Below are 12,246 nucleotides of genomic sequence, written 5' to 3' on the forward strand. Positions count from 1 at the left end.
ATGGTCAGTCCTTGAGTTTACGCCATCTTCTGCTTCTTTCTGATCTAAGGGGAGGCTCTGGGTAGCAGCAGGAGTTTCCGGTGTGTGGAACGTCCGTTGGAACTGCGCTGTAGTTTTCAGAAGACGCGCAAAATCGGAACGCTTCGGCATCGAGCGAAAGAAGACACAACGTTCGCTGTTAAGACAGCGGGAGTCAGCCGTCTGGGTTCGTCTGGGACCCCGTTCCTGAAATCCCGGTCCTCGAGGGCCGAGAACTGCAGGTTTGCCGCCCTCCCTTCACCTGGGAGTCAGGTGTGCGGACAGACTGGCAGTGCTGTATCAGTAGCAGCACTGGTTCAGTTCATTACCAGGGAGAAAAGAAAACCAGGGACGTGTTCGGATTCGAGGGCCAAGCTGGAGTATCCATGGTCTAGAGTAGGGATGCCCAGCCTTGTTCCTGGAAATCTACCTTCCGGTTGGTTTTCACTCCAACCCTGACAAAGCACACCTCACTCAACAGCTACAGATCTTGTTGAGCTGCAAATTAGTAGAGTCAGGTGTACCAAATTAGGGTTGAAATGAAAACCCACAGGACGGTAGCTCTCCAGGAACAGGGTTGGGCAGCCATGGTTTAGAGTAACATCTGCTTTCCCTCTCTCCGCTCTCCATCAGCCTAGCGCAGTGACCATCGTTCCTGGTCCTGGCGGGCCGCAGGGCCTGCTGGTTTTTGTTGTTACTTGGCAGCGAACTGATCAATTAAAGCAGTCGATTGCACAGTAAACTCCCCTCAGCTGGTTTCTCGGGTCTGAGCTGGTTGCTGATATTGAGGCAAAAAGAAATGCCAGCAGACCCTGTGGGCCGCCAGGACCAATGAATGAAGATCACTGGCCTACTGCTTACTGTGTAGCACAGACAGAGGGGGAGGCCACCATTACAAAGCAAACTTAGGCCAGGCTACTTTGGGGGGGGGAGAATTTGTTTTTGCAAAAGAGCATGTGTGCTCAATCAACCTACACCTGTATAAAAAAGGTTAATTAAGACAGTTATTTCGTTTTTTTTTTGTTGTCTTTTTTTTTTAAGGGGTGGGGGGTAAAAGCGTTTGGTCCTCACACTCGGCCTTGATGGCGGTGGTGTTGACGGGCAGGTAGGGGTGGCGGGCGAGGTAGCGGGGCCGCAGCAGGTCTTGGCAGACCCGCCGGGCGGCGCGGGTCAGCTGGCTGGTCTGCAGGTAGAAGGCCTGCCGGGTCTTCACCGCGAACTTGGGGCTCCCGCTGTGCCTGAGGGGCAGGCCGTGGGGGCTCTGGGGGGGTTAGGGAGAGAGGACACGGTCAGCCACCCCCCCAAAAACAAGCACACGGAGGAGCACTTATTACACACACGACCACGCTTTCCCTCATGTTCACCCACATGATAACTCTACACTGCTGTATGAACTGTATGCTGTATGCTGGCTGACTGTTCCCTATTGGTAAATATTAAAAACAGAAGAAGGTACTACATGGTTACCCTGTCGCTGAATGCTTCCTGTAGACGGATGTGTTTCCTCTCTGTAATGTGGGTGTATTGAATCCCTGTAGTTGGGTAAACAGTTTTCTGTAGTTGAGTGTATTTGCTTCCTTTGGCTGGGTAAACTATTTCCTGTAGTTGGGTGTATTTTCTTCCCGTAGTTGGTAAACTGTTTGCCTGCAGTTAGGACAATTTACTTCATGTAGTTGGGCAAAGTGTTTCTGTAGTTTGATTTATGTGCTTCCTGTAGCTGGGTATAATGTTTCCTGCAGTTTGGTCTATTTGCTTCCTGTAGCTGGGGCATATTATCTCCTGCAGTTGGGGAAAGTGTGTCCTGTAGTTGGGTGAATTTGCTTCCTGTAGCTGGATATAGAGTCTCCTGTAGCTGGGTGCATTAGCAGTGCAGAATGCGCTTACTATGCTGCTGCGGTTGGGTCCGGGCCGCTCCCCGTCCAGGCGCGTGGGCATCTTCAGGCCGCCGTATTTCTTCCAGTACGTCCAGCAGGAGGCGCACAAGCGACACTGCATGTTGGGCGGGCCCCAGGAGTACCACTGATACGAGCTCGTCGCTGCGGACATGACCACAGAAATAACCTGGTTACGCCCAGCAACCATGCAGCCAATCAGCATGAACGAGTGCCTGAGGAAAAGCTGGGAAGAGCTGGGAAAAGGGGGGGGGGGACTGTGAAAAGCCAGGAAAAGGGGGGGGGGGACTGGGAAAAAGGGAGAAAAGGTGGGAAAGGTGGGAAAATTGGGAAAAGGGGGGGAAAAGCTGAGGAAAAGCCGGGGAAACTCACTGTAGCAGCTTTCGCACGCTCGGCCCAGCCCGGCCGTCTGGCCCGGGGGCACCGGAGGCCCCGGCGGCCCCGGGACCGCCCCGGCTCCGTTCACCAGACCAGGCTTCACATTGTTCACGTTCAGCTGGTTTGGGTTGGGCTTGTTGCTATGGGAGACAAGGAGGGTGGGGACAGCATGAAGAACAGCTCAGTACAACAGAACAGCTCTGTACCACAGCACTTTCAGAACAGCACAGGAAAGAACAGCTTCACGCTGGTTGGGGATCAGCCAACACCTCTCCTCAACTTTGACTAACAATCACAATCAAGTTTTTTTTTTTTTTTCTTGGCAGAGTTTGGCAAGTTCAGCAAATCTCTAAAACCAACTGGCCGAGTTTGTGAAGGAAGAGTGAAACACTCAGAAGTCAGAGTTAAGAAGAATGAAAGCTAGAGAAGCTCTGATGTACTCACTAGTTGGGGATGTAGACTTGCTTCAGCTTGCTCTCGGCTTCAGCTGCTTTTAACCGTTTCTGCGACAGAGAGAAAGAAAGAAAGGGAACAGAAACCTCATCACCACCCACAAAAAAAGAACAGAAAAAACTGTGACCTTTGACCTCCAGCAGAGCGCGGACATGAGTTACCTGCTGCACGTATCTGTCGGTGGTCTTCCACATGTAGTAGTACTCGATAATACTCGTGAGCGACTTCCACGGGAGCTGGAGAAAGGGGCGGAGACAGAACCGTTACCACGGCAGAACCGTTACCGCGGCAGAACCGTCACCGCGGCAGAACCGTTACCGCGGTAGAACCGTTACCGCGGTAGAACCGTTACCGCGGTAGAACCGTTACCACGATAGAACCGTTACCACGGTAGAACCGTTACCACGATAGAACCGTTACCATGGTAGAACCGTCTACCGCGTAGAACCGTTACCTTGGCAGAACCGTCACCGCGGCAGAACCGTCACCGCGGCAGAACCGTCACCATGGTAGAACCGTTACCATGGTAGAACCGTTACCACGGTAGAACCGTTACCGCGTCAGAACCGCCAGCAGACCGCAGCAGGACCGAGGCTGTTTAAACCGCCTGTATGTTCAGAGCAGAGGGCGGCTGATCGCCTCGCTCGGGATCAGCGGCCTTCTGAATTACACGCCGACTGGCGCCTCTGAGGGAAACGAGCGGGACGTGACTCATCGGGGAGGGGTGTGGAGCGGGACGGTGCGGTGCGGTGCGGAGCGGGGCGCGGTTCTGAGACGCTTCCCCGGGTCCCCAAAATGGAAGGATCCCTCCCGCCCATTTTAATGTGCCTGGCGTCGGAGAGCGGAGAGGAGACCTGCGCTTGCGGTCGACCACCAGCAGATGGCAGAGTTACACACGGTCTCCAGACACTGCCTCCAGTGAAAAAGCACCAGCCGGCTCTGTCCACAGCTCCAGTTTTCCCTCACAAAAACCCCCCTCAAAAAAAAACAATCTTCGAGACTTTGAGGCCTGGTGTGTTTGAGGTTATACGTACGTCAGACAGACATTTGTATACGTTTGCATGTTCTTCCTGACTATATGTATGTATATATATATATATATATATTCATTTTTTTATTTTTATTTTTTTTTTAAACAACGCCCTGTTAATTCTCTGCCCACTCCCTCAAGTAACCCAACCTGCATGTCTTTGGATTGTGGGAGGAAACCCACGCAGGCACGAGGAGAACATGCAAACTGCACACAGGGCCAGGGTTCGAACCCGAGACCTCCTCGCAGTGAGACAGTGTTGGATAGAGGATACTGCACCACCGTGCTGGTCCGAGCAGGCTGTATCTCAGCATGCTCCACCCCCTTCTGTGAATGACCTCACGCTCCCCCAGTCCTTCCCCCTGGGACCCCCCCCCCCCCCCCGAGTCTCGCAGGTTACCCCGCCCCAAACCGCTTCACTCACAAAGTCCTGCTGGATGTCGGTGAAGTCCTTCCCGTACTTCTCCAGCGCCTCCTCGAACAGGTTGGCCTCCGAGGCGCTCCACTCCTCCATCTCGTCCCGGCAGAGGACGGGCCCCCCCTGGGGCACCAGCGCCGCGATGGCCCGGGACATGTCGTACCCGGTCTTGTGCAGGGTGTCCATGGCGTGGAACTAAGGGGGGGTGGGGGGGGGAGTGGCGGGGGGAGAGGCACGCCTCCGTCAGAACCAGCGCACATCCTGCTGTGTAGCCCCAATTACGCCACCGCTATCACATTACCCAGAATTCCATTTACCACTGAAAGCTCCACACCCGCCATCTCACTCCAGCACCTACGACTGCACTTAACGCCGTGCTGAGGCTTTATGTAACGTTTACGTAAGAGCTTCAGCTGAACGCCTAAATATAAAAGTAACGCAGAAGACTTTTATTCTCATCCTGCAGTTGTCACACACGCGCTTAACCAGACATGACACCTGCGCGGCCCCTCATTGGTCAGCCGACAGCCAATCAGGTTTCAGCTTCAGGTCTCTGACACCAAACACCAGACTGCTGGGACAGTGAAGTACAGTGAGCTTGCTGATTACTGATTACTGTAATCAATAGGGGGTTTTCCTATAGCATAGACAGCAGTGTAGCAGTGAATGGGGACTTCAGGCCAATGACACACACAAACGTCCCCAGTGCTCAGAAGCACAGGGGCTGAAGGCAGTGAGTTCATTTGTGTGGATAATGGGAACCAGAGGCTCAGAGCTCCTCTTCAGTGTTTGTGAAGGGTCCGCAACAGCATGCAGTCCACAGCGTTATTTGGAACACATTGATTCACTGGCACTGCAAAAAGGACACTTCTGCCACCCCGCCCTGCATTACATGCCTGTGTGTGTGTGTGTGTGCGTGTGTGTGTGTATGTGTGTGTGCGCACGTGTGCGTGTCTGTGTGTGTGCGTGCGTGTGTGTGTGTGTGTCCATGTGTGTGCCAGTGTAAGTGTGTGCTTGCGTGTCAGAGAGTGTGCGTGTGTGTGTCTGATTGTGTGAGTGTGTGTGTGTGAGTATGCATGCGTGTGTGTAAGTGTGTGTGTGTGTGTGTGTGTGTGTGTGTGTGTGACAGTATGTGTGTGTGTGTGGGTGTTCTCAGTGCCTCCTGCAGTAGCTCTAGGCCTCTCCCCTGGTTTCTCCATATGAGAGGAGCAGAACTAGGACAGAGCGTTCCCATATGGGGCCGGGGGGAGCCAAGGCACAGCTCATTAGCACTGACCAGAGCATGCCCACAGACACGGCCAGCACAGACAGGCCCACGACCAGCACAGCCCACAGACACGACCTGCACAGCCACACTGAAGACTGTGCTATAGATACGGCCCAATACAGCACACAGCCTGATGCAGCACAGTCACACTGTGTGGGCGGGGCCAGCTCACCAGTGTAATGTGAGGAGTGTGGGCGGGGCTAGGTCACCAGTGTAATGTTTGGTGTGTGGGCGGGGCCAGTGAGGCGTGTGGGCGGGGCCAGTGAGGCTTGTGGGCGGGGCCAGCCCAGCAGTGTAATGTGAGGCATGTGGGTGGGGCCAGTGAGGTGTGTGGGCAGGGCCAGTAAGGTGTGTGGGCGAGGCCAGCTCACCAGTGTAATGTTAGGTGTGTGGGCGGGGCCAGTGAAGCGTGTGGGCGGGGCCAGTAAGGTGTGTGGGCGGGGCCAGTGAGGTGTGTGGGCAGGGCCAGTAAGGTGTGTGGGTGGGGCCAGTGAGGTGTGTGGGCAGGGCCAGTGAGGTGTGTGGGCGGGGCCAGTAAGGTGTGTGGGCGGGGCCAGTGAGGCGTGTGGGCGGGGCCAGTGAGGCGTGTGGGCGGGGCCAGCTCACCAGCGTAATGTCGCGAGAGGCCGCAGCGGCGCTCATGTGTAGACTGGGCTGCCGGACCGAGCTGCTGCAGTCCAACGCCCGGGCAAAGGTACCCACTGACCTGAGAGGGAGGAGAGAGGGGGGGCAAAAGGAAGGGAGGAGAGGGAGCGGGTGAGAGAAGGAAATTAGGGGGGGGAGAGAGAGAGAGAAAGAGGGAAGGAGAGAGAAAGCAAAAGAAAGGGAAGAGAAAAAGAGAGAAACAGGGCAAGAGATAGTGGGTGGAAAGGGGGAGAGAAAGACAGGATGGGAGCAAAGAAAGGAAGAACATAGGGGAGGGAGAGAAAAAGGGGAAAAGGAGGATGACAAAAGGAGGTAGAGGCAGGGAGACAGAAAATGTGAGTGGCATAAAAGAAAAGCAGGGGTTCGACTGAATTGTGAATTCATTTCGGACGCTGGGGTCCCCTCCCCCCAGCCCGGCCCCCCAGCTCACCGAGCCACCACCAGGAACTGGTCAATCTGCTTCTCCGTTAACTGGCTGCTGGGGTCCCACACCCTGTCCTCCAGTTTGGCCTGGTCCCTGTCGTCCTCCTCACCTGCAACCCAATCACCCAAAATCAGCGACGGTATTCCTGGGGCTTAGACCCCTCACCCCCCCCCCCCATTGGCTGACGCTCCGACCCACAAGCATCTGCAGCTGGCAAACCAAAGCCATTTCTGTGTTTTTGAGTGTTTTTCGGGGGGGGGGGGGACCCCACGTTTCCAGTGGGCTCGTCGAGGCTTAAGCCAACCATGAGGCCTCCACTTTTGGGGTGATCGGGGGACAGTCACGGACTGAATTGTGGGAGCTGACTGCCGGAAATTGAATTTCCGCAGTTGCATTTGGAACTGGGCATTCTGAAAACTGATCTGGGCATTCAGAAAATTAAGTGAAATAGTTTCCATAGCCACACGATTTACAGTGCAGCCAGCGACCATGCATCACATGACCTATACTGGGAGCCCTGTTTGCTTTCTTAACCAATAAAATAAGGGGTGTGCATGTTGATTGACATACACTACAAAAAAAACTAACTAACTGCAGACATGGAGTTTGTAAACTCTGTGTAGAAGCTCTTGAGCACTGATAGGGAGTCAATTCATAAAATGTACATGTATAATGCATGTAATATAATTCAATGTAAAAATGCCCTTAGCTTTAATTTTCCTAAATAAAACAGGCAGAACATAAGAAGAATAACTGGTGAGTTTTACACCCAGGAGAACGCGACTATGCCCATTCATATTCATTACGCAGTCAGTAACTACTGCGTAGCTGAATCTACTGCTTTAATTTAGCATGTATTACTAAAGGTATAACCCAATAACAGTTTTAAACAATTGCATTAGCTTACATTTAATAATAATGTCAGGAGATGGGAAAAGATGGTTAAAATAAAAAAAACAAATAAGGACAAATAAATGTTCAGCTTGGAATACAATCTCTCTTAAAAAGGGGGAAAAGCAGTTCTTCCAGTTTGGTTAAAATCAAATTAATATTTGTCCCTGACGCCTGCCCCCCGTCCCAAAGAGGAACACGCACCCTCTTTGAGGAGGTCGGTGATGTCCGCTTGGTACTTGTTCCCCACGCGGATCTCGCCCTTGTCTGCCAGGAGGGTCTTCTGCTGGGGGTCGTATACCAGGGAGTAGAAGAATGTGTCCTGGGGGAAGAAATGGGTGAGGGGGGTGAGGAGGGTGTTGGTGAGGTGGGGGGGGTGGGTGAGGGGGGGTAAGGGTGAGGTGGGGGGAGGGGGTGAGGGTGGGAGGTGAGGGGGTAAGGTAGGTGGGGGGGTAGGGTGGGGAGGGTGAGGGGGTGAGGGGGTGGGAGGGGGGTAAGGGTGAGGTGGGGAGGTGGAGGGGTGTAGGACAGGGTGAGGGTGGGAGTTGGGGGATAAGGGTGAGGGTGGGGGGGTGAGGGGGGTAACGTGGAGGTGGGGGGTGAGGGGGGTGAGGGTGAGGTGGGGGGGGAAGGGTGCGTACAGTGAGGGTGGGGGGTGAAGGGGAGGTAAGGGGTGAGGACAGAGAGGTGAGGTGGAGGTTAGGTGGGGGGGTAAGGGTGACGGTCGGGGGGAGGGGGTGAGGGTGGGGGAGGTGAGGTGAGGACAGGGAGGTGAGGGGGTGTAAAGGTGAGGTGAGAGTTGGGGGGGTAAGGGTGACGGTCGGGGGAGGGGGTGAGGGTGGGGGAGGGTGAGGGTGAGGATAGGGAGGTGAGGGGGTGAGGTGAGAGTTGGGGGGGTCATTGTCCTGTAGAAGCCAGCAGAAGACACCTGCTGCTAAGATGGGTGTGAAACCGCGACCAGCATTTCTGGTTTAGTCACATCCCCCTCTGGGGGTGACAGATGGCACTATGGGTAAACCAGCGATCAACGCTAAAGAGAATCAGAGTCCGCTGGTTCCTTATGGTTATTTATCTTTGTCAATGAAATTAATAGGGCTGGGGGGGGGGGGGGTAGGGGGTAGAATCAATTAAATTAAAATAATAAAACAAACTGCAGGAAAGGCATACTCTTGTCACAACTTTACACCCTTGCTGTGACAATCTGTTCACCACAGCGTGAAAAAGTACAGGCTCCAAACCCTGGGGTGTTCCGGAAGCTTCCAGCAAGGGGAACTGCACCCCACCCCCCACCCCACCCCCCTCGCCCCCCCCTTTCTTTAAAACTCTGCGATCCTGGATTACAGAACAATAGTGTGAAGAGCTCCTTGATTGAACGGCTCCCAGATAAACTACAGGGTCCACACCTTCTCTGAAGTGCAGGAGAAGCTGGAATAAGCAGCGTTTGGGTAATCTGTGCCGGGCCCCCTCCAGCACAGCCTCCCTGCTGCTCATTACACACTGCGCTCACAACATTCTGGGTCAGCAGGCTGAATAATTTATACAGAGAGAGATACACAACTCGCGCTCGCGCACACACAAACACACACACACAAACACACTCTCTCTGCTGTACACTCTCACACACACACACAAACACACACACACAAACAGGCTCTCTCTGCTGTACACTCTCACACACACACACAAACACACTCTCTACTATACACACACACACACGCACACATTCTCTCTCTGCTTTACACACACACACACATTCTCTCTCTCTGCCACACGTACATACATTCACACACTCTCTCTCTCATACTCACACACACACACATTCTCTCTCTGCCATACACTCATACAGACATTCTCTCTCTCCGCAATACACACGCACACACAATACAACTCTCTCAGCCATAAAGCACACGGGTGCACGTACACACACACACACACACACACACACACACACACACACACAGGAGTCTGGCTGTGACACCGGGGGACCTACCTCCCGGTCCAGGTAGGACTTGAGGGCCTCGGTCTCGTTCAGCAGGGTGACGCAGCACTTACCCCTTCAGGAAGAGAGCGGGGCGTAATCAATCACAGTGATCAGTGCAATCAATCACGTCAGCCTCATCAACCCACAACGCCGGCAGCTTTTAGGATCTCCATCCATCACCGAAATCACAGCTAACTTGTGGTATTCATGGAGACGAAACACACACACACACACACTTTCACACACACACACACGAGTCTGTATATAAGCCTTGATTAACTAGTTCATTTTCCGCAGTTAGAGCAGACCATACATCAAACATCACGCATGTAAAACTGCTTTTGATCTTCCCCGCTTTTTTATTTCCGACGGCACGGAGCTAATTAGCGTATCTGCCACGGCGGCAACGCCGCACTGCGTCTCCCGGCAATTAAAACCCAGGCCAGCATTATTACGGCTCTTCACCAATTAGCCAAAATTTCACATTTTACGCAGTTGCAAATGGCAAGCAAAATGACAAATAAAATAGAATGCTACACTTATACACCGGCAGAACCCAAACACTGCTAATCCACACGGCCTCTGCTTAAAAGCAGACAATTAACAGCACATCGACGCATGAAAAAAAAAAAAAAAAACACACTCATCCATTTGCACGCTTTCACCTAAATATTTATTCCTCGTCTCATTTCTATTTGTGTGCTGTCACCGAGTGGGAGGCACGGGCGTAAAATGGCCGCTCCTCTCCCGCACTACATTTCCCAGACTTCTCCTGGAGGAGGGATTACCGGATCTCAATCACCCGAAGCAGGGGAAAGCTGATTGGGTGGAGTGACGGTGTAAATGAGGAGAGCGGGAGAGTCGCAGGTCCTGCGCTACCTGCCTGGTCTGCAGCCCGCAGAGGGTTCCGACCCCTCCCCTCCCAAAAAATAAAAAAAGAAGAAGGAACCGTGGCCGCTGGGTACGGGTTGTTTAAATTGGGAGTACAGCCATTTTGAAGCCGAGCTCCAATTTGTTTGAGTTAGTTCTGGCATAAGAGGTGGTTCAGATAGCACTCCAGCTGAGCTCTTCCTTTATTTTTGGCTATGAGGTGTAAAGTAAAGTGCAAATTTAAACAAAAAAAAAAAAAAATTTAATATTTAATTCCAGAATACAGCCTGTTTGCTATCCTGAGACCACCAACCTCCGCACTGACATGGAGAGGTACACAGATAACCTTTAGCCATCTTATGATTGGTGGAGAATGTGGGTATCAGGCCATCTGGTCTGAAAGGAAGAGAATTAAAGAGCTTGATAAAGCAAAAAAAGATGCGCTCACAGGCCAGGTGTCTCTATATGCACTACCAGGTATGTGGTAGGGGAGCAAAGGTGAGGTGCTTCTGAAGTGTGCCGGTCACGGTGAAAAAAGCAACACAAATAAAACTGTGCATAACTGAATGTGTTACCTGGTGTCTGTGACAGGTGTGTACAGGTGAGGTGTGTTTCCAGGTGTGTTTCCAGGTGTGTACAGGCGAGCTGTGTTTCCAGGTGTGTTTCCAGGTGTGTACAGGTGAGCTGTGTTTCCAGGTGTGTGTGGCTGGTGTCTTACCTGATGTGTGTGTGGCAGGTGTGTTCAGATAGGTGAGGTGTGTGGCGGGTGTGTTACCTGATGTGTGTGTGTACAGATAGGTGAGCTGTGTTTCCAGGTGTGTGTGTGGCGGGTGTGTTACCTGATGTGTGTGGCGGGTAAAGATTCAAGCTGGCGGGACAGGAAGAGCTCTCTGTGTCTCAGCTGGTGTTTCTGTTTCTCTGGGAGGTCGATGATTTCGGGGTTTTCCATGTCCTCTTCCATCTCCCCTGCAGATAAAAGGTCAAATATGCCGTTATTACCGCTAGTGTCCCAGTGGCATTTCAGTAAGGATGCTTCACATCAACCCAGAGCACAGCACAACTGAAACTGCGGGTATGTTTATACACACAGCACAACTGAAACTGTGGGTATGTTCATACACCCACTACTCCAGCACACACAGCACAACTGAAACTGTGGGTATGTTTATACACACCTACCACCTCAGTACACACAGCACAACTGAAACTGTGGGTATGTTTATACACCCACCACCTCAGTACACATAGCACAACTGAAACTGTGGGTATGTTTATACACCCACCACCTCAGCACACACAGCACAACTGAAACTGTGGGTATGTTCATACACCCACTACTCCAGCACACACAGCACAACTGAAACTGTGGGTATGTTCATACACCCACCACCTCAGTACACACAGCACAACTGAAACTGTGGGTATGTTTATACACCCACCACCTCAGCACACACAGCACAACTGAAACTGTGGGTATGTTCATACACCCACCACCTCAGCACACACAGCACAACTGAAACTGTGGGTATGTTCATACACCCACTACTCCAGCACACACAGCACAACTGAAACTGTGGGTATGTTTATACACCCACCACCTCAGTACACACAGCACAACTGAAACTGTGGGTATGTTTATACACCCACCACCTCAGTACACACAGCACAACTGAAACTGTGGGTATGTTTATACACACAGCACAACTGAAACTGTGGGTATGTTCATACACCCACCACCTCAGTACACACAGCACAACTGAAACTGTGGGTATGTTTATACACACAGCACAACTGAAACTGTGGGTATGTTCATACACCCACCACCTCAGTACACACAGCACAACTGAAACTGTGGGTATGTTTATACACACAGCACAACTGAAACTGTGGGTATGTTCATACACCCACCACCTCAGTACACACAGCACAACTGAAACTGTGGGTATGTTTATACACACAGCACAACTGAAACTGTGGGT

At 52.4% G+C, this 12,246-nt stretch overlaps 1 protein-coding gene across 1 annotated transcript in view; it reads right to left on the reverse strand.

The window, feature by feature from the left end:
- The window catches only part of mta1 (metastasis associated 1), a 44,444-nt gene that overhangs the window by 6,949 nt on the left and 25,249 nt on the right, over nt 1-12,246 (reverse strand). The window contains exons 4-14 of the mRNA XM_064310249.1: nt 11,107-11,233; nt 9,407-9,470; nt 7,621-7,738; nt 6,532-6,634; nt 6,063-6,162; nt 4,196-4,384; nt 2,903-2,977; nt 2,733-2,791; nt 2,283-2,428; nt 1,903-2,054; nt 1,090-1,279 (exon numbers count right to left, since the gene is read on the reverse strand). Of these exons, the coding sequence (XP_064166319.1) occupies nt 1,090-1,279; nt 1,903-2,054; nt 2,283-2,428; nt 2,733-2,791; nt 2,903-2,977; nt 4,196-4,384; nt 6,063-6,162; nt 6,532-6,634; nt 7,621-7,738; nt 9,407-9,470; nt 11,107-11,233 (1,323 nt within the window). The remainder of the gene's footprint in view (nt 1-1,089; nt 1,280-1,902; nt 2,055-2,282; nt 2,429-2,732; nt 2,792-2,902; nt 2,978-4,195; nt 4,385-6,062; nt 6,163-6,531; nt 6,635-7,620; nt 7,739-9,406; nt 9,471-11,106; nt 11,234-12,246) is intronic.

The sequence above is a fragment of the Anguilla rostrata genome, chromosome 1 (assembly GCF_018555375.3).
Source record: "Anguilla rostrata isolate EN2019 chromosome 1, ASM1855537v3, whole genome shotgun sequence".
NCBI lineage: Eukaryota > Metazoa > Chordata > Actinopteri > Anguilliformes > Anguillidae > Anguilla > Anguilla rostrata.